The 22826-nt window shown below is 45.2% G+C and overlaps 1 protein-coding gene across 7 annotated transcripts in view; it reads right to left on the bottom strand.

The window, feature by feature from the left end:
• The window catches only part of PCNX2 (pecanex 2), a 274045-nt gene that overhangs the window by 19465 nt on the left and 231754 nt on the right, over window positions 1-22826 (bottom strand). For 4 of the 7 annotated variants that reach the window (XM_059053839.2, XM_067025707.1, XM_067025709.1 and 1 more), the window contains 2 exons: window positions 8676-8929; window positions 963-1196 (listed from right to left, as the gene is read on the bottom strand). In XM_059053839.2, the coding sequence (XP_058909822.2) occupies window positions 963-1196; window positions 8676-8929 (488 nt within the window). Of the gene's footprint in view, window positions 1-962; window positions 1197-8675; window positions 9038-22826 lie in introns of all 7 variants that reach the window. The other 3 variants (XM_067025705.1, XM_067025704.1, XM_067025706.1) reach the window with 1 other exon arrangement.

The raw sequence follows: 22826 nt of genomic DNA, 5'->3' as shown, positions 1-22826 counted from the left end.
CAAAACTAGAGAAAGCCCACGTGCAGCAACGAAGACCCAATGCAGCCAAAAATAAATTAAATAAATAAATTTTTATATATTTTTAAAATGCAAATACTAGTGTCCTTCCTCGCCTCTCTATTTCATTGTAGTCTATAGCATACGAAAGAGATTATTAGAGAAATGCAAATTAAAACTACAATGAGGTATCACCTCACACCAGTCAGAATGGCCATCATCAGAAAATCTACATACAATAAATGCTGGAGAGGGTGTGGAGAAAAGGGAACCCTCCTGCACTGTTGGTGGGAATGTAAATTGATACAGCCACTATGGAGAACAGTATGGAGGTTCCTTAAAGAACAAAAAATAGAACTACCGTATGACCCAGCGATCCCACTACTGGGCATATACCCTGAGAAAACCATAATTCAAAAAGACACACGCACCCCAATGTTCATTGCAGCTCTATTTACAATAGCCAGGACATGGAACCAACCTAAGTGTCCATCGACAGACGAATGGATAAAGAAGATGTGGTACATATACACAATGTAATATTACTCAGCCATAAAATGGAATGAAATTGCGTCATTTGTAGAGACGTGGACAGACCTAAACACTGTCATAGAGAGTGAAGTAAGTCAGAAAGAGAAAAACAAATATCGTATATTAACGCAAATATGTGGAACCTAGAAAAATGGTACAGATGAACTGGTTTGCACGGCAGAAATTGAGACACAGATGTAGAGAACAAACGTATGGACACCAAGGGGGGAAAGCGGCGGGGGGAGGTGGTGTGATGAACTGGGAGATTGGATTGACATATATATACTGATGTGTATAAAATGGATAACTAATAAGAGCCTGCTGTGTAAAAAATAAATAAAATTAAATTAAAAAAAAAAAAAGAGATGGTCTTTACAAGGCTCCTTGCTTTTTAAATTTACACTCAACTCCTCAGCCCCACCTCCCCTCCCTACCTCTTGCCTCCTCCGTGCACAGTACTGAATCCACTCCAGATACACGTTGCAGTAGCTGGCTCGAGTGATGCCCTGGAGACACGGGACGTAGTCATCATCGATGTTCACGTTGAACATTGCAAGGTCACGCTCAATGTAATGCCACTTGGCAAAGGGCTGCAGGGACTTGAGAAGGGATTCGTTTCTGATCCAGGAAAACAGTTTGGGAGATGTCACCATATAGTATATTATACTCTGCCAAGAGAAAGCAAGATTTTGAGCCCTTATAGCCATTCCAAAGCCAGAAAGACTTTTTCAACTATATTTCATAAAGTAAATCAACATCAGGGAGGTATGAGACATGAGACCCCCACAGGTGGTGTCATTTGTATTTCCTGCTAGATTCAATGCACAGCACCCACTGGAGATGTTTTAAAATGTTCTCTCTTGAGAGTCAGTGGAGGGGAAAGGGACGTGAGAAGAGGAGAATGCTAGCAGAATGTTCCAGAACAGAATCTCCTTGGTGAGGAAGAATGACAGGCAGTGCCACCCTTTCTGAGAGGTGCACACAAAAGCATCATGGTTTCTTTAGGCTTCCTGGAGGCCAGGCTGGGCTGATGCTGCTTGGAGAGATCAGGGCACGTCCTCCTCCAGGGCCTCAGGCAAAGAGTGTGTCAAGAGCTAAAGCAACAAGGTACTTATGGAAAGTACTTATGATGTAAAATTGTTCACACACACACGCACACACACACATATACATAATCCTGGGTACCCAGACAGGGGACATCTGTGATGTCTTCAAAAATAACCCATGTGTCCTCCTTCATCAGACATTCCACTTATGAATCCAACTGGGGAAAACGCCACCCTCGGGCTTTATGATTCTGAGCTACAGAGTTATTGAAAGCCATCTTATAGTTTTTGAATGACTTCATCCTTCAAGAAGGCTAGCATCCAGCCTGGAGAAGTAAACATGTGACAGAGAAGAAGAAAAATCCAAGTCTGCTGTGGACACATCAGGAACAGACGGTAGTATCTACAGACAAGTCCCTTGCAACCTCACTCCGCTTTCGTTATCACAGGAAAAGGGAAGTGGCTGGTGCCACCGGGGGCTGAGATGGGTCTGGGAACACAGCTTGCATCCTGTGTGCAAACTGAGAGTGACAGGAGGGGCAGGGGCGGCGTTTGATGCAGAGAAGGCAGTGGCTCTTGCTCCAGTAGAATCCAACCCTTCACTGATGGCCTTTTCCGATTATAAAAGGCATTCTGGCCAAGCAAGAAGATAGAAAGTAATGCACACGGGGTGAACGTGAGCAGGGCTTAGGCGACGGAAGTGAGTAGGTAGAGGGGCCCTTTGCTAGGCAGCACCCCCCAGCTCCCCTCCTCTTCCTCTCTTTAGCTGGGACCTGAAATCCAGAGCCCCAAGGTCAGAGGTTGCCAAGGTGTCTGATTTCAGGTTACTGCAGGAGTTTGAATGCTGAGCGGACAGACGCAAGTGGTCCCTGGATTTGGGCAAAACCACGGCAGACGCCTGACGCAGCCTCTCTCTGCTGTTAGGACCGAGGGCAGCCCGCATGTTGGAGAAGGCTCATCTGTGGCTCACGGTGTGTGGTCTTCCTGCTTTGAGGCATAATCTCTGTTAGGCTCCCCATCATCCATCTGACCCCCGAGCGGGGTAGCGGAAGCATGAAGTCCGCAGAGAGTAAGCAAAATTCAGTAGTTCACGTTTCCCCAACCTCTGCAGCTTTGCGTCCAGGCAGCACTGCTGGCCTTAGGAAACCCCTTCAGGGGAGGGAGGGAGGGAGAGAAGGAGGAAAGGAAAGAGGAAAGGAGGAAGAGGCCAGGGGAAGCTGAAAGCAGAGGGGCAAAAGACACAGGCACTAATCATGGCCACTCTTCATCACTGTTTTGAGGTTTAAAATGAGATCATGCATATGAAGCACTTAGTACCTGGCCTGGCACATGGGACGTGTGCAAAAATCATAATAATCATCCTATCTTTGGCATCTATGACTTACCTACCCCCCAAGCTTGAGGCCCAGGGCGGGCAGCAGTAGCTGAGCTCAGGAGAGGTTTCGAGCAGGGGATTTGGAAAGAGGAGACAGCTGAATCTCCCGTGGTCACCACAGCGCACATCTAATATTCAAATACGTAAATCAAGACTCTGGAGGGTGTTCTATTTTCTACCAGCTGGCGGGGTAACTTAAAGCTTCTATGAGGTAGACGGTCTAAGTGCTTGGTCCAAAGTCACGAGCCAAAGAGGAAACGTGACCGTGTGATCAAAGGCACGGCTTCTCAGCTGACAATTACAAAGGCAAGAAAGAAATCTGGTCTGTTTAAACACCTGGCTCGAGCAAACATCTGGTCTAGTTTTTCCTCGATATGTCCTAATCACGTGTACCAGACAGAAATAACAAACAAAAATGGAAAGCTGAGCGTTAACCTTTTCACTTGTTTTTAGGGAGGAATGAAAATAAGCCCTCCACTGACGAAGTCAGAATAGTTAACAAGGACTTTGAATCCCAGAGGCTCAAACTCCCTCCTCCAGTTCTGGCAAAGTCTTGCAGCGCTGGCTTCGGAGTGGAAACGCTTGGCTCTCTCTCGGAGTCAGTACCAACTCCTCTCACTGGGAGGAAACAGAACCATTCCAACTGGCTGCAAACCGTACCCCATTTCCCCTTTATTTAGGCAGAAATTCTGTCAATGGACGGTGTGAAATCCTTCAGAATCTGTCAGGATGAAACGGATCTCACACTAAGTCAAACTGCTAAGTCAGGATGGTGACATGAACTGACTGAAAGCAGGGCCTCTTCTGAATTAATTCACCATATCTGGCTCCTCTGGCAGGGATCCTCCTGGTCTCTCATTTTCATCGTACATCAGCATATTCTCCCAGACAGCGCATTCTAGGAGGGGGACCTGGCAGGCAGGCCCACATCCCCGGGTCTTTCCACCGCATCCTGCAGGGCAGGTGATAAGCGTGTCTCGTTTCTAAGAGTTGTGCAGAAATAATGGTGGCTGGGAAAGCAGGCCCTCACAGAAAGCCGATGTCTTGACGGCTAGAGGGTCTGAATCACTAATGAATGGAGGAGAGATGGACAAGGCACCAGGGAAAACCTCCAGAGTCGTCAGAAAGGAAATGATTTCAAATATATTCATAGAGGGTGGGGAGGACTGACCCAGTTTATTACGAGATTTTAAAAAAATCCTTTTGTGCAAAGGAATTATTCCAAGCTTTTCTTTCTGTCCAATAAAAATAATAAAAAGAATGAAACCAAACCCCTGAAACTTGAAGCAGTTCAGGGCTACAAAGGCAATTTCGTTCACTGAGTAGCCTAGGCCAAAGAAGAAAAAATATGTATATTTTTAATTGGAGTATAATTACTTTACAATGTTGCATTAGTTTCTGCTGTACCACGAAGTGAATCAGCTGTATGTACACATGTATCCCCTCCCTCTTGGGCCTCCCTCCCCCGCCCCCCACCCCAACCCTCTAGGTCTTCACAGAGCACGAAGCTGAGCTTCCTGTGCTATACAGCGGGTTGACATATATTCATTTGGTTTTACCCTAAAGTGCTGTTTTTTCTGTCGTCACAGGCACTCAGCACTCACTCCTGAAATTTCCTTGAACTAACTGTACCAGGGAGATGAGTAGAGTTTCTGAGCTGCCGGTCCCCGAAGGGTAGGAAGGCACTGAGTGTGATGTTTAGAGGAAGTCTCGTGTGAACAGGCCTTACTGGTGCTGATGTGAATTACCAGGAGGTACCATGAGATCTATCTGCCCCCAAATCTCAGCCTCTCCTGAGCACTGATTCTGTTTCTATTGAGCACAAATGTCTGTAGTGGTCCCCAAGCCTAGCTGCATATCAAATAACCTAGGGAACTTATTTCAAAATATAGGTGTTTGGGGCATTCCCCAGGTGCACAGAATGGGAATTTCTGGGTAGGACGTGGCAATCTGTAATGATCTGGCTGGCTGGGGGATCCTGATGCCACAGGTCTGCCCCCTGGCTCCTTAGAATCACCCGATGGGTCACAAACCATCACCCTGTGCGCCTCTCCTGCCCGCACCCCGACCCCTGCGAAGCTCTCATGTCGGCATCACGGCCCGCTCGTAGAAAACAGGGTCAATGGGCTGTCTTCCCACAAGCCCACCATCTCCAGGCGGATTCTGGGGGCCTCCCTCAGCTCTCCGTCACTCACACATTATCCTGGGTTTGTTTATCAGATTGCAAACTGTCATTTTAGAAAACGAATAGGGAATCAGGAGGCATGTTACCAGGAGTGAGTGTTACCGAGTCCAAGCTCACTCTGCTTGCTGCACGACAGGCCAATAAATCGGGAGACAAGGCGCTGAGGCAGGGAAGACGACATTATTCGGAAAGCCGGCAGACCGAGAAGATGGCAGACGAGTGTCTTGAAAGAACCGTCTTATCGGGGTCTGGATGCCAGTTTCTTTTATAGCACAGAGAGGGGGAGGGGGTGAGGAAGTAAAGTAAAAAGGCCATACGTTTTGCCAATATCCCCTGGAATGGCCAGCCTCGGGGTGGGGGTGTGTTGATTTCTTCTTTCTTGCAGCCGTCCACAGGCGGACAGGGGCCGGAGGTTGCCCTGAACAAAGGCATTTTGGTTTAATATCTAGGCAGAGGGGCAGGGTTCCCTGAGGCGGACCATTATGTACAGACAGTATCGTTTTACTGAACCAAAGCAGCGGAAAGCGAAGGTTAAAGGAAAAAAAAAACAGATCCAACATGGAGTCCGATTTAGCTCTTCCCTGTTACATTAGGAGAGGAGGAATGTGAAGGGAGGGAGAGAGACATCAAAAGGCAGGTCCTGGCACGGAGCCCCCCAGGCTTCTGGAAAAGCCAAGCAGGTGGGCGCAGGGGGCACCGCAGCCCTTCACTCTCCTCTCTCACCCACTCGGCGACCTGCTGGCCTCATCACGTGAGGCCTGTCTGTCCACACGTCTGGCCCGTGGAAAAGCCGTCTACGGGGAGCTCCAGATCCACAGGGAAGCAGCTCAGTCTTGAACTTCATCCTCGCCACTAATGCTGGAGCAGGTCCTGCAGACTCTGGCCTACACCTGGATCTCGTCCGTCCAGACTGGATGGCTCAGATTCTGCATTACCTGGAACCTTCGTTCATCTAAAAACCACGGGCACCTCCATGGGTAAGTCACCACACTCAGGTCTGGGGACCCACAGGAGCAGGGAGTTGACAGAAGGGAAAGAGAAAAGGTTTCAGAGGACGGGGAGGCAAATGGCAGCCTGGACCCCAGGGAGGATGTGAGGGGGAGCTGCCCTGGGAGCTCAGGTTGAAAGAGAAGCACAGGAAGAGGGGGCTGGATGCGGCCATGCGAGGGCGGGGATGGGGAGGGCACACGGGCATAGCAAAGGGCGGGGAGTGGAAAGCCCATCAGAAACAACAGCACAGGGCTCTGGTGGCACGCAGACAGCCTTGCCCTATTCTTCCAGTCTATTTATCGATGGCTATTCAGCAGTTACTTGCGTTTGTGGTGTGCTCGTGAGAGGAGGTGAGCTCCAGGTCCTTCTACTCCACCATCTTGAATTGCCCCTTCTGTCCTGCCCTGTTCTTGAGGCACCAAAGGAGACATGTGGCTCCAGGGCTCAACCATCTGGCCCATCTAGGCTGCTGTCCCCAGCTGCCACCTCGGAGTAAGCTCCCAGCCCTGGCACAGCTGCAGTCGGCCCCTGGATCTAGTCCCCCTGCAATGACCCCATCCTGTTGCCACCTAGAACTAAAGCGCACCCCCAAGGGACCCTCTCCTTTGGGAGGGAGGCACCAGAGAGAGCTGGTTGCCATTTAACATCTGTTTTCTCCTTTTCCCATGTCACACAATTTCTGTCTGGGTTCATGGCTGCCCACAATACCCTTTCTAGATCCCCCTCGAAGCTGGCATATGACAATCTTCTGGCCAATGGGACACAGCTACAGCGTACTGTGGTAACTTTCAGGAACCTTCTTTTCTTAAAAAACACAACCATTTATTTTATTTATTTATTTAGGCTGCACCGGGTCTTAGTTGCGGCATGCAGGACTTTCATTGCTGCATGAGGGCTCTTAGCTGCAGCATGCATGCAGGATCTAGTTCCCTGACCAGGGATCAAACCGGGGCCCCCTGCATTGGGAGTGCAGACTCTTAACCACTGGACCACCAGAGAAGTCCCTCAGGAACCTTCTTAAGGAATAGCTTGTGCATGCCCTTGGCCTTCACTTTCTGGGTCCCTCTCTCCATCCACTTAAGCCTTAAGATGGGGGAGACACTAAAAATGGTGGCGCTGGGAGCTGGAAGGAACCTTGGTCCCTGAGGACTTGGAGCAGAGCTTCATTTACGTGTGAGAGGAATACACTTCCTGCGTGTGTGTGCCACTGGGATTTCACGGCCCACTGCCAAGTCTCATAGCAACTGATAGACCCAATTTCCCAAGAGCTGACTCTATGAAAAACTTCTTGGGTCTCAGATATAATGGTCAAGGGAACAAACATGGAGTCGCGAAACAAAAGATCACAACTTCCCGATTCACTTCCCCAATCTTCCCCAATTTGTGTGAGGTTGGGCAAACGTCCCTCATTTTGCGTGAGGTCTGGGTGTAAGGTTCTGCATCCCTCCAGCACACACGAAGGTGGTGAGCATGAACTGCTCAAGCTGTTTTAAATATGCTGCCACAGAACATAACCTCTGTCGCACCAACGTCTCTCGCTGCAGTGACCTTGGGGTGTAAAATCCTTAGGGGTTCTTTAACCTTCTGAGTTTCATCGTCTGAATTCTACTTCCTGAACGATTTAGCAGCTATTGCTGCAGACACTGGGGCCCCCCCACTAGTTATTTCCAATTTCTAAACGTCCTCCTTTTCAGTTGATGGAAATTCCTGAAACTTCAGGTGCCCGTGTTATCTTTTCATTTTGTATCTCCTTATTTCTGCTGGACCACTTGTCCCAGCCTCAGCTGGCAGAGAGTTTGGGGTCTCAGGTGGATGAGCTTCTTCACTGTGAATGGCATTGAAAATGTGGACCCCTCTGAGGACCATCCAGGGCTTCCACCATGCAAAGCAGCCCCTCAGAATAGGAGCCATCACAGACACCCTCAGCCACAGACACCCTCGCCCATCCCACCCCCCTTAGAAAACACTTTCACCCCTATTACCACCCTGCATCCTTGGTCAAGCCTCACATAAGTCTCCTCTGGGAGACTTATTCAAAACCAGCACATGTTCTGAGGCTGAGTACAGGTTGAGCAGATGTAGGTACCGAACAACTGAAAAACTGTACTAGTCCCCATACGAGTAAGAAGAAAAGGCTGTCATAGCTAATCCTGATTGGATCATTTAACTCTATTTTTGCATTTTTATCATGAGCTTAAAAAATTAACTCTGGTTCTAAAAGGTAGAAATTTGCAGAGCCTCTAAATTGATCCTTATAACTTGTAAAAATTGAGGTCTGGTCATACTTCCAGGAAGTTTCCATTTGTCAAGCAGCTCGTGTGGTGTTAAAAGTGGAGAAGAAGATCCAGGCAAGAAAACAGACTCCCTCTTCACGCCCAGGCTTAGGATATGACTTGGGGCATGCACGGCAGGCCAACCCAAAGCCCTCGAGGCTTTTTCACGAAAACGGTGGCTCTGAAACCTAGCTAAGCCTCTGATGCTTCCTAAGCTCTTTACAAAGCTCTCCCCCGGCATCATTACTCAGACAAGGGCCTGGGGCCCAGAGCAATACCTTGATGTAGTATCGGATGAGGATCCTTCGGAGGTCAAAAACCTGCAGCATGGTGGCCGCGTTGTTGTCCATGATGCTGTAGCCCTCCAGGATGTACTGCGCTCGCGTGATCTCCCAGGTGAGCCAGCGGAGGTTAAAGGCGGCATTGCAGGACAACAGGTGGAGCAGGTGACCTGGTTTGCAGCAGCAGCAGCCTCTGTCATCCTCATCGCCCTCTGTGATGGCTTCCACTTCCCTCTGCTGGCAGTAGGTTCCTGGCAGAGTAACAAACACGATGGCAGTTGTAAAGAGGTCGTAGGATAATCTTCGTTTCAAATGGATTTTCCCCTTGCCCTTATTGAGGGAAAGATGCTGAAGAGAGTCTAGAAATCAGGAGATTTGTGTATTCTTAGTTCAAACAAGTACCCCCAAATAAGTTAACAATCTTACAATCATTAATGCTTTTTTCTTTTTTTCTTTTCTTTTTTTTTTTGGCCACGTGGCATGTGGGATCCTAGTTCCCAGACCAGGGCTCCAACCCACGCCCCCCTGCACTGGAAGCACGGAGTCTTAACCAGCGGACCACCAGGGAAGTCCCATAATCATTAATTCTTTTATTCATCCATATCCCTTCCGAGTCTCATCTCCTCCTGGTTTTTTTGTGTTAGAAGAGACACATTCTCATGGTGGTCGTGGACACGAATGGCCAAAATGCAGGACGGTTATATCCTTGAGTTCCCCTTTCCAGCAACCTGCAGGTCACGGCTGAGCAGACAGGAGGCTAAAGCGAGTGGCAGATGGAAAGGTCTGAGAGCAGCGAGGTGCACGGTGAAGCATCACCGGGAGGGGTGCCCTGGAAGAGCTTCACAGCCAAAGTGCACCCCATCTCACATGCCTGGGAGCCCTGGGTGAGCGGAATACATTTCCAAAGGAGCTAATTCTATTTTAATTTTTTTTTTTTTTTTTTTTTTTTTTTTGCGGTACGCAGGCCTCTCACTGCTGTGGCCTCTCCCGTTGCGGAGCACAGGCTCCGGACGCGCAGGCTCAGCGGCCGTGGCTCACGGGCCCAGCCGCTCAGCGGCACGTGGGATCCTCCCGGACCGGGACACGAACCCGAGTCCCCTGCGTCAGCAGGCGGACTCTCAACCACTGCGCCACCAGGGAAGCCCGGAGCTAGTTCTAAAAACATAGGGTAACGGGTGTCAACAACCTTTGCTAAATGAGACACCATATCTTCTTTAATATTTTTGTTAATGATTTGAGGGGAAACATATACAGTACGCTAATGACATGAGATTCCTGGTACCTCCTGGAACGCAGAATTACGATCTAAGGACATCTTGCCAAACGGCTTTGGCACACTGAAACTAATACATTGAAAATTAGTAGAAATAAATGGAATGTCCTGCATCTTGGTTCAAAAAACCAGCTACACAGTCCATTAATATATAGTAGCATACTTAACAAATACTTTGGTAATTTCTTTGAACATATGAACCCGAAATAGGATAACATTTGAAAACTGAATGTGATCTTGATACCACCAAAACAAAGGGATAGCAAGAGGCAGAATATACCTCGTTTCATTCCTTTGGATGCTACGCATAAAGGGTTACTGATAAAATGAAATAAAACCAGATGATTTGGGCAAGTTACACTTTCTCCATTAAAAAATAATAATAATACTGATTTGAACAAGATCATACGGATTATTAGTTACATATCAAGAAAACTACAGGGGTGTAAAATAACTCAAATTATGTTACTGAAGAATGACTCAAAGATCCAGGGACTTTGACATTGCATAAAAGAAGACTTTGGGGGAGACAATGGTCGTCTTCAACAACTATCTGAAGGGCTATCATCGAAATGTGAACCTGATATTCTCTGTAGTCCCAGGGGGCATCATTAGGACCAATGGGAAAAAGCTTCAGCGTATAGCATTTTCTATAACAAAGGTCATTTTAACAACTATGAGTTCAACAATGAGATGGGCTGCCCTATGAGGATAAGACGATAAGGAACGAATTAGTGATGACAGGACAGTAGAAATAGGTGCTAATAACCATAAGTACAAACCACTTATACCAAAGTCATGGTGAAGAGAAGAAAAGAAATAAGAGAGAAGATAGGAAGGACAGCCAGTCAACTGTGGTAGTTGTTATTGGTTGTGGTGGTGGTGGTTTGTATCTTTTTCAAGATAATTGAGTCCTTAGTTATTGACAGAAGGAAAAAGGAAGCACAAAAAAAGTAAGCTTTTCTCTATGAATTGCTTTAGTTGTATCCCACCAATTTTTTATATTGTGTTTAACATTTTCATTCAGGTAAATTGTTTTGTAACTCACCTACTCAGTTTTTATTCCTTACAGCTCTGTTATTAGGTGTATGCACATTTAGGACTGTTTTGTCTTCTTGATGAATTGACTCTTCAGTCATTATGAAACATCTGTATTTTGGTAATATACCTCATCTTGAATCTGATATTAATACAGCTATTCTAGCTTTCTCATAATTAGTGTTTGTAAGGGATAAAACTTTCTGTCCTTTTGGGACTTCCCTGGTGGTCCAATGGTAGAGAATTCACCTTGCAATGCAAGGAATGTGGGTTTGATCCCTGGTTGGGGAACTGAGATCCCACATGCCGCAGGGCAACTAAGCCTACGCGCCACAACTACTGAGCTCGAGCACCTCAACTAGAACCCACATGCCCTGGAGCCTGTGTGCCACAACTAGAGAGAGCAAACCTGCATGCCACAAGTAGAGAGAAGCCTGCACTCCACGATGAAGAGCCCGCATGCTGCAACTAAGAGCAGCCGATACAGCCAAAAATATACAAAATTGAAGTAAAAAATAATAAATAAATCTTTTAAAAAAACTTTCTATCATTCTACTTTTAATCTATCCATGTCTTTGTATTTAAAACATATCTCTTGTAAACTGCACAGTTAGGATTTTCTTTTTTATCAGTTTGATAATCTGCACCTTTTAATTACAGTGATTAGTCCATTTACATTAATGTGATTATTTATATGACTGGGTATAAATCAACCATCTTGCAGTTTTAAAAATTCATCCATTTTTTAAAATTTGCATTCTTTCTGATATTTGGGGGCGGGGGGAGCATGCTGAATAACTTTTAGTAATTTACTATGTATCAGCTTTTAAATCAGTTAGCTATAACTCTTTTATTTTTTGTAGTTTCTTTAGGAATTATAATGTGCACTTTTACCCTATCACATGGGTAAAATTCATACTACTCTTCCTGTCATGTAGGACTATTACAATGGTATATTTAATCCTTCATGTCCTTTGTGTTATTGTTGTCAAGCATTTTACTTTAATGTATATTAACATTTAACATTAACATTAACATTAACATTAAACCCCACAATAGTTTGTTATTATTTTGCTTTAAACAATCAATTTTGTAAAGGCTTAAAAGAAAAAAAATCTTTGCTGGCAATCTTCATTCTTTTATGTAGAATCAATTTTCCATCTGCTATCATTTTCTTTCAGCTTAAAGAATTTCTTTCAATATTTCATGCAGCACAGGTTATCTGGTGATTATGTCAACTTTTCTTTATCTGTAAAAACTTAAATTTTGCCTTCATTTTCCTAGATGTAGAATTCTGGGTTGACAGTTTTATTTTCCTTCCAGCACTTAAAAAATATCATTGCATTATTTTCTGGCTTGCATTATTTTTTAATGAGATGTTAGTGATTAACTCACATAGTTGTTTCCTAGTATATTATATGTTTTTAAATTTTTCTCATGGTCCTGATAAAATGACGATAAAAAAATCTCAGATGCTCGTATAATTATTCTTTAATTTTCAGCAATTTGATGATCATGCACTTAGGTTTGGTTTTCTTTGTGTTTATCCTGCTTGGAGTGTGCTGAGCTCTTGGGATTTATGAATTGATATTTTTCATCAAATTTTTAAAATTTTTGAGTAATATTTCTTCAATTTTTTCTGCCCCTATTTATTGCTTCTCCTTTTGGGATTCCACTTATACATATGTTAGGATGCTTGATATTGCCTCACACATCACTGAATCTCTATTTTCTTTAATCTTTTCATTATTTGCACATCAGTTTGAATGGTTTCTATTGCCTTGTCTTCAAGTTCATTGATCCTTTTTTTTCCTGTTAAGCCTATCCTCTAAGTTTTTCATTTCAGACATTGTGTTTTATTCATTTCCAGAATTTCAGTTTTTTTCCTGTCAATTGATAGTCTCAATTAATTCATTCATTATGATAATTTTTCCTTTGAATTCCTAAACATATTAATATCTGTTTGAAAGTTCTTTTCTGTTAACTCCAACATCTTTGGGTGTGTTTCTATTTTGTTTTGTTTTGCTGGTTATGGGTCACTTATTTTCTGCTTATTTACATATTTACAAACTTTTATTACATGCTGGGTATTGTTGATGTTATAGTATTGACAGTCTGGACTGTTTTTTTTTTCTTCCTTTAGAGAGAGTTATGTTCTGTTAATGAGTCAATTTATTTGCATGTCAGCTTGTCAGCTTGATCCTTTCGAAACTTGTTTTTAATCTTTGTTTGGAAATGTCTACAGTAGCCCTTATTCTAGGGTGAGAATATCTTTATTCCTAAAGCTTGGCCTTTCCGGACCTCAGTTGAATTCCTGGGATGTTCAGCCAGGTCTCTCCACTGGCTAATTGGAACTTCTACATTTCTCAGCACCCTATGGCCTCTGTCATCTCCATTTAGCTCACCTCACCAGTTACTGTTCTCTGTCAGGTCTTGATTATACAGGCTCTTGCTATACAAAAGCAGGATAATATTCATTCAATCATGAAAGGGGATCCCTAAACTGATTTCTGTAGCTCCTTATCTGTGAAATTCACTCCTGCCTAGTACTCTGACCCACAAAGTCCAGCTACTTAGCAGCCCAGAATTCTGATTCTACCTCCCTAGCTAAACAAGACCACTGTGCTCTCTTTGGGCTCCACCTCCCTCCTACTACAGATAAGAAAGTGCCTCTGGGAAGAAAGCAGGGACAATTGTGGGAGCTCACTTTGTACGCCTCCTCTCTTTCAACGATCAGAGACTTGCACTGTCTATTGTCCAATATCTGAAAACAGTTGATCAATACGGTTTTTTCCAGCTTTATCAATGTTTGTGGCAGGAAGGATATTCCAATACTGGCTACTCCGTCTTGGCCAAAAGGGCAAGTCTCTGAATCCTTTTACGTGTCTTTTGAAACTTAATGCAAACCTGTCCCTACCTACACCCACTTCCACACCATTCATTTTACCTGGGATCCCATCTCATTCTTCACCATGCCTGGTACTTAGCAGGCGATAACAAGGTGGTCGGTGGAATGATCGAAGGAATAGCTGGATGAACAAATGAAAGAGTTCTTATCCAGATCTCACTACATTACAGGCAACAGACACCCTACTGAGAAAATACACTGCAGATGCAACAGACTCCTGTTACATTACAGGAGGAAGATAAAGAAAGGCAATGCTTAAACTAAGCCTCTCTATAGAACCCATGCGTGAGATGATCGTAACACATCAGAGATGAAAAACTGCAACCTTCAATAAAAATGTACACGCAGAACTGTTAGGATAACAGTCTATGAACTAGGAGTCAAGATCAGGAAGGGGAGAGCATGCAGGTTGTTGTAACATAAAGTGAAACAGTGAAGAGCTGATCCCAGGTCTTAGGATTCCATTCATCTTCCTCCAAGACCTCACTGCTTTGGGTCTTAGCTGAAAGCACCCTTTTTTAAACATTTCAGGGATCTCTTTGCTCATTCTGTAATATAAAACTCTTATTCCCTCTGGGAAAGATGTACATGTACAGAAATACACAGGTGAAACACAAGCAGTGAGTGATTCAGATCGCAAGCTCTGGGGCACCCAGAGTGAGTAATGAACCACCACTGCGTCCTAACTGAGCCACCTACTGGGACCCCGGGACTGCGGGCGTTAGACTCCAGGGATGGGGGAGGTCTCATCCCACCCCAATGGCACAATAAACAACACTGGTTTACTGCTAGTTAACAATATGATTTGGGAAGAAACGCTCTTCCAGTGAAAGAAGTAATAGATCTCACAAAGGAGAAGCATAAAGGGGGACCTTCACCTCAAAGAGATTAGCAAAACTGTTTAAATGACATGCCTTGAGGGTTTTTATTTCCCCTCCTTCCTTTTTCTCCATCCAGGCCAAGCATTTTATCGTGTTGGGCTGATGCCAGCATTGTTTGTTTGTTTTGCATCAAACTGGAAGGAGTGTGTATGTATTTATGAGTACATGAGATGATGCAGAATTTGGATTTCTACCATCTGAAGGAAATAAGTTAGCACCATCCTTTGTGAGGAGCAGGGGCTCATTTCTACACTGATAAGAGGACCATTGAGGAAGGGGTTTGCTGTGAAGGACTGCTAGGCTTGGTAGAGACACTGTAACTGCCTGAGGTTTTTAATAAATACTCAGTTCAGGTAGGTCTTGGTGCCTTTTCTTAGGAACAAAAGATTCATAGTCGGGTTCACACATTGTAAAAGAATATGAAAATAATGAAACCCAGTCATGTCTGCAAAGGCACTAATTTTGCTGTTCACATGCAAATCAGGCCCATATCCTCTCAGAGAGGCTCCCTGGGTTTAGAGCACATTCCCTCCAAAGGGAAGACCAGAGGTCTGCCGCCCCTACACTGTGACCTTTCCCGGATGGCTGTCTCTGGAGCTTCCATGGAACCAAACTCTTGGCACCTTTCATGTTGCTGTGTTCTCATGGCCTAAGTCAATGGGACATAGAAGGCATTCAATAACCATTTTTAAAATGAATTTTGAGGGACTTCCCTGGTGGCCCAGTGGTTAAGAATCTGCCTTCCAATGCAGGGGACGTGGGTTCGATCCCTGGTCAGGGAAGTAAGATCCCACATGTCACGGGGCAACTCAGCCGGCGTGCCACAACTAGACAGCCCGTGCGCCACAGCTAGAGAAAAACCCGTACGCCACGACAAAGAGCCTGCGCAGCAGAACAAAGATCCCGTGTCCTGCAACTAAGACCTGATGCAGCCAAATAAATAAACAGGTAAATAAATAAATACTTTAAGTGAATTTTAAGAGTATCTTGGAGTCTCTTCATCCTAATAGATGAGCGTGCCTCATGAAAGCTGTGAAAATTGAGTGTCTGAGCTGACAGTGTGTCTAGTAGATCCCAGATACTTTGCACACAGGATATGCATCAATTTCCAGAGTGCAGCCAAAATGCGGGGCAGTCATTGCGGCTGTGCGAGGCAACCCTCTCCTGGCTACCTGACCCTTTCCTCCTCCGTTTCCCTGTTGCCGAAGGGGCAAGACTGCCCCCCTTTAAGCACCATTGGGCAACCTTACCAGTGACTGGCCAGGCCTGGCTTATTTATTCATACTAAATTCCCAAAAGGAATGAAGTCCATTTAAAAAGGCAGACACAGGGGCTTCCCTGGTGGCGCAGTGGTTAAGAATCCACCTGCCAATGCAGGGGACATGGGTTCGAGCCCTGGTCCGGGAAGATCCCACGTACCGCGGAGGAACTAAGCCCGTGTGCCACAACTACTGAGCCTGTGCTCTACAGCCCACGAGCCACAACTACTGAGCCCGCACGCCACAACTACTGAAGCCCACGCACCTAGAGCCTGTGCTCCGCAACAAGAGAAGCCACCACGGTGAGAAGCCCACGCACCGCAAGGAAGAGCAGCCCCTGCTCACCGCAACTAGAGAAAGCCCACACGCAGCAACGAAGACCCAACGCAGCCAAAAGTAATAAATAAATAAATAATAAATTTATAAAATAAGTAAATAAATAAATAATAAAAAGGCATACACAGTACAAAAGCAAATGATAAAATTTAAGTGACAATGGGGACAGGAAAAATATAATGAAGCCAGAAGAATGTCAAGAGACCTTCACTTCATTCTATGATGTCCTATATATTTGCTAAAGGTGGGCCACTGATTTCACTCAGGCTCTCTAGCAAGCAATGTAGAAAGATAACTTGAGGAGTTTCTCGTGTCCTTTAGACAAAAACAAAATAATTGCTTGGAAGGATCATGGCTATTTCTGGCTAAGACACCAGAGAGATGACACCCCCAGGACCCTTACAAGAGAGAACATTGTAAAATGTGGTGACAATCATCCTTCTCAGCACTGCGTGGCGGGTGCAATCACGGTGTTCCAGAGCTGTTCTAATAGGGCCAAAGTACAATTTAAAAAATTTCTATAGGTGGCCAAAACAATTCAGCTTTAGGCATGTGGTTTTCCAGAGGTCTGGTGTCACCCAAGGGAAGATTGTGGAGATGCAGGAGGACTCGGAGAACTTCACACCTTTCAGGAAATCCTTGATATGGATCATTTCTCTCCACCTAGCTTTTAAATTTTTTTTTTTTTTTTTTTTAATTTCTGGGCCACGCTGTGCGGCATGCGGGATCTTAGTTCCCAGACCAGGGATCAAACCTGTGCCCCCTGCAATGGAAGCACGGAGTCCTAACCACTGGACTGCCGGGAAGGTCCAATCTCCAGCAGGTTTTGACAAGTTACTGTGCACTGAGGGGCAGTGAATTTCAATGTCCTCGCGGACAAGCACAGGAGTGTAGCTATTCTGCGCGGCTGGTTAGCGTAGGCACGCCTGCTTCAATGGTCCACCAAGCTGGAGGTAGAGGTGACATTCTCCTGGGAAAGCTGGGAAGCCAAAGGAGACGTCTGTGCGATGTGAGAAACAGAGGGCTGGCAAACAAAAGTCGGGGAGGTGCCCTCCTGGCTGGGAAGCCTGGGCCAGGATCCCTGAAGCGGGGAGGGGAAGCTCAGGGCAGTCCGGCTGGAGTGGGAAGTTGAGTCCTATGGAGACATTTGAACTTCATTCTCTAGGTGACAGGTAGGCCACAGGGGTTTTTAAATCCCAAGGAAACAGGAAAAAAGTTGCACTTAAGAAACCTTCCCCTACAGCCTTGGGGGAGTAAAGAGGAGAGACTGGAGATGGGGCAATCAGCCACCCACAGTCCCATTTCAGGTGAAAAGCGCTGGGGACTGAAACCAGGGTCCAGGCTGTTTACCAAGAGGTCAGAGGAAATGATGGAGAGGAGGAGCCATTATGTGATGGGGACTTCAAAGGGACGCATTAAAAATGGTCCCCTGAAGCAGCAAGGCTGCACTCCAAGAATGTCAGCTTGTTTACAACCTTCCAGCAAGAGCAGACACATTAAAGCCCAAATGCACAACACATTTTTTTAAACATCTTTATTGGAGTATAATTGCTTTACAATAGTGTGTTAGTTTCTGCTTTACAACAAAGTGAATCAGTTATACAGATACATATGTTCCCATATCCCCTCCCTCTTGGCATCTCCCTCCCTCCCACCCTCCCTATCCCCCCCACCAGGTGGTCACAAACCACCGAGCTGATCTCCCTGTGCTATGCGGCTAGCTATGGCACTAGCTATCCACTCTACGTTTGGTAGTGTATATACGTCCCTGCCACTCTCTCACTTCGTCCCAGCTTACCCTTCCCCCTCCCCGTGTCCTCAAGGCCATGCTCTAGTAGGTCTGATGCACAAGATATTTTAAAGACTGGACCTCCCAGCCCTACAGTTTTTCTCCTTATCTGATGCGCATTGTCCCAAAGAGTCCGGCAACTGGATTCCACAGAAAACCCCCAGTATCATCAACATTGTTATGTTTAGTTTTATCCACTACTAATGGTTTAGAATAACTGTATAGAGATTTATTTGAGCCGAGTTTTCAAATGGCCACGGCCTTCATCAGCCCAGTGTGCCAGGCTGGTGCTTTCCGTATGCCAGGCCACGAGGTCACCAGGAGGGGCTGGCAGAGAGCAGTTTAGATTATCCTGAAAGTACAACCAGTCACTGCTCATGGAGTGGATGAGACGTAGCCATAGATACGGTTAAGCCAATGCTTTTCAAGCTTCAGGTGGGATTTACAGACACACACTTTGGGATGTGTGTTGGACCATTATTAAATAAAATGTATTTCCTTCTGAGGCCACAGGTAAGCTCGTTCCTGAATTGCTCAGGGCCACAAAAGGAGGAGGCCATCAGATACAGTCATTGCTAAGTACAAAATAGTTAACTTCCCTGAACACTGGGACCTCACACAGTCCAGCGTGCGCTGCATGTTGGAAACAAAAGATGTGAGAGACAGGGCTTGGCCCTGCGAGCGCTTGTTGCAGATGCAGTCTTCTTAGTGTCCCTTGTAATACCGTAATACACGTAATACATGTCATAACAAGGACTTCCAGAACATTTTTCTTCAGGCTGGAACTCTATCGTTACTTCTTGCTAGTTGGTTAGATCAAAGGGCCATTTTGTGACCAAATGAAATAATGTCAGAGAAAGATGTTTAAAAGTTTTTGAAGGGGGCTTCCCTGGTGCCGCAGTGGTTGAGAGTCCGCCTGCCGATGCAGGGGACATGGGTTTGTGCCCCGGTCCGGGAGGATCCCACGTGCCGCGGAGCGGCTGGGCCCGTGAGCCATGGCCGCTGCGCCTGCGCGTCCGGAGCCTGTGCCCCGCAACGGGAGAGACCACGACAGTTTTTGAAGGATTGTCATTTCTAGAAGGTCACGGTGGAATTTTTTCCCCAAAATGTCTCCTGCAGCCTCAGTGTCACGGAGATCTTTCTCAGCCCTTCCTCCACCCCACGCTAGTTCTGTGGGATGGAATCTTAGAACATGAGCCTACAGGAACGTGCAGGTCATCTATCCCCAGCGACCTGCCCTGGGAGATGAGCCTGTATCTGCTAGACACCACCAGATTTAATTTCTGGAAAGAAATACTTATTATAACAATAGTCTGTTTATATGTAAGGCTGTCCCGTTACACTTCCTATTTGCTAATTGCTAAACATTCATTTGATAATCACCCCGTTTAAATTAATCTAACCTTAAAGATGGAGAAATGGTCACAGAGTAGAGCTAAAACAAGGAACGCGGTTGGCCTGTCGAGACACTGAATGAGTTTAATGTTGTATTCCTTCACTGGACAATTTCTCCCAGGCCCAATTTCCATTCCTTCGGCCACATTCGACCCGAGTGTCTCTTAAGTGTCACACTGAGAACCTAGGAGAAGTGTATTTGCTCGGTGTGCAGTGGAGGAAAAGTATGTTAAAATAGTTTATAGCATGTTTGATTTTGTGGGGATAGCAGAGGTTTTTTATTATAACAATTTTCTCTCCCAAGGAGCCTCAATTTGCTTTAAGATCTGTCCATACGAATACAATTTCTTTCACGACCTGTTCGGCAGGATAGATTTTGAATGTGGTATAACAGTTTTTCTCAGAGAATTTTTATTTCAATACATCACCTATTTATGGGACACATACCAACTTAAAAAGTGACTTCTCAGATAGCATCTCACTGATTGCACCCATCAACCTGGTTATGCAGACGTAATTTTTTCTACTAAAAATAAGGACACTGAGTCTTAAAAGCAACTTGTCCGGTAGAAGGACCTGGTCTTTTGAATTTAAAATCAGTATTTTCCCCTTATCACACAGTGTCTCATGGGCCTTGACCAATTACAAGCAAAAGTTCCCTGAATTTACTTTTTTCTACCAGCCGACAGGAGAAAATGAAATAAACAAAATCACGCAGTGCACAGGGAAACTTACACTGGGCAGGTAGGAAGCATAAGAAAAGTTGAAATATATATAATAATATCTGTGGGGCTTCCCTGATGGCGCAGTGGTTGAGAATCCGCCTGCCAATGCAGGGGACACGGGTTCATGCCCCGGTCCAGGAAGATCCCACATGCCGTGGAGCGGCTGGGCCCGTGAGCCATGGCCGCTGAGCCTGCGCATCCGGAGCCTGCGCTCTGCAACGGAAGAGGCCACAACAGTGTGAGGCCCGCATACCGAAAAATAATAATAATAATAATAATATCTGTGAATGATATGCTTCTCTCCACTCCTGTTCCATTTCCATGAGAAAACCAATGCACTCAACCTTACTGAGTTGGTCCCTTTCTGGTTAACATTTAATTCAAAGTGGTATTATCTTGGTTTTCTCCCACAAACTCTTTTTTTGAGTGTTGAAAGTTAAAGTATGCAGACTCTGTTAATGTTCACCAGGAAAGGCCCTCTCCTTTCCCAGACTTGCTATCTGGACAAGCAGGGCTTTGTCTTGTTCACTAACATGTCACACAATTTGAAATGAAGAAAAATGTATTGAGGAATTCTGAGTGCAGAACCTATTATTTCCTGGGTAAAGTTTGGAACCCAGGGACCTAACAGCTTCCTCAAGCTAGGTAGACAAAAGAAGTAAAGACTTGCTAATGACCTAGATGTTGTCATAGAGAAGACAGAATTCTAGCTAGTTCCAAGATTAGGGAGAGCTATGGCTCTACGTGGATTAGACAGTTAGGATAAGCGTTTGGGTTGGATTAATTTTAGATAAGATTAGGTTACACAGATATTTTTTTAAATGTCCCCGCAGGCTGGTGATTATGGAGTGTTAGCCTAACTATGAAATGGCTGATAACATTTCACACAGACGGGAACATACATCTCATTTTGGGGGGATATTTTCCAGACCCAATGGTAATGTGGGGTTACGTCCTGATAACTAACTATGCCTTTGCTTTCCATGTTCCTTCTGCAGGAGCCGTCCAGCTTTCATGCTTCCTAAGGCAGTTGCCAGTTCAAGAAACTGAGCTGCTGAAAGAGGTGATGCCCTATTAACACTTAGGAGCAGATTCAGGTAAAAGTTTTATTTTTGAATTTCAACAACCAAAAAATGGTTACTCGTTCTCTTTTTCCCATATGCTCTCCTTATTTATCTTTCCTTCCTTCCCTCCTCTCTCTAAGGCAGAGGGCTTTATTACAAAGGTCCTGGACTCTGCAGTCAACCACATCTAGGCGTTTACCCCTCCACCACCACTGGAGACTTTGCGGCCTTGGGCACCTTACTAAACCTCCTTCACCCAATTATGTCATGTCTAAAAGAGACAGTAATACCTGCCTTCTGTATAGACGGCTTATGAAGAATATTCTGAAAATATATGCAAAGGGCTTACTATGGCACCTGGCACGTAACTGGTGCTTGGGAAACTTCGGACTGTCTCTCCTCCCTCCCTCAACCAACCAACCTTCACCGGGCATCCCTCCATGAGCCCGTCAGTACACGGGGACAGGGGCAGGAGGCCCGGCCTTCGAGGGTCTCACAGCCTGTTAGAACCTGGCTTAGTCAGTTTTTCATAGCCTGTAGGAATAAAAAACTGAATGTACAAACTGTGCGAGAACACTGAAAGTAAACTGGCTTTGGTTATCAAATGGTTACTCATTGTCTTGTCATCAACAAACACGGACTGACTGACTGCCCACGACGTGTGGCCATATGCTCAGCACCTTGTCCTGATGGCAAAGATTCACAAGCGACACATGCAAACACCTAAAAACAAACGTCATTTTCCCCACCGCCCCTTTGCTTTAAAAAAAAGGACAGAGTGGGCTTCCCTGGTGGCACAGTGGTTGGGAGTCCGCCTGCCGATGCAGGAGACACGGGTTCGTGCCCTGGTCCGGGAAGATCCCACATGCCGCGGAGCGGCTGGGCCCGTGAGCCATGGCCGCTGGGCCTGCGCGTCCAGAGCCTGTGCTCCGCAGCGGGAGAGGCCGCAACAGTGAGGCCCGCATACCGCAAAAAAAAAAAAAAAAAAAAAAAAAAAAAAAAAAAGGACAGAGTAATCTGCATTGGTTATGTTTTCTTGTTTGAACTAGGATATGAACAAAAACTGGAAATATTTGATCACATGGGAACGTAGAAAATATATACAAATGCAGTATCATTCATTGCAAGGAAATACTGAGAAATGAATAAATCAGCAGAGAAAAATGTAGTTCCACAAATAATAGAAGAGGTAAATTGTCCACATAATATAATGCATTTCTGATATCATTTTCCTTGAGTGTTCCCAAAACCCACTTTATCAAATGACTCTTAAATATATATGTATTTATTATATGTAATACAATAAATATGTGATATGTATATATGTCTGTATATATATAACTACACATAATTTCCTAAGATCTCCCCTAAGATGATTTTTGGAAAACAGATCTTACTGTGATAAAATGTAGCAGTCCTATACTAACAAGGATATTGAAGGCTGCAGGTATATCTACACGCATAAATAAATTTCATTTCA

The sequence above is a fragment of the Kogia breviceps genome, chromosome 2, assembly GCF_026419965.1.
Source record: "Kogia breviceps isolate mKogBre1 chromosome 2, mKogBre1 haplotype 1, whole genome shotgun sequence".
Classification (NCBI taxonomy): Eukaryota; Metazoa; Chordata; class Mammalia; order Artiodactyla; family Physeteridae; genus Kogia; species Kogia breviceps.
Note: the sequence above shows the minus strand (reverse complement) of the source record. Positions and strands in the feature narration are given on the sequence as shown.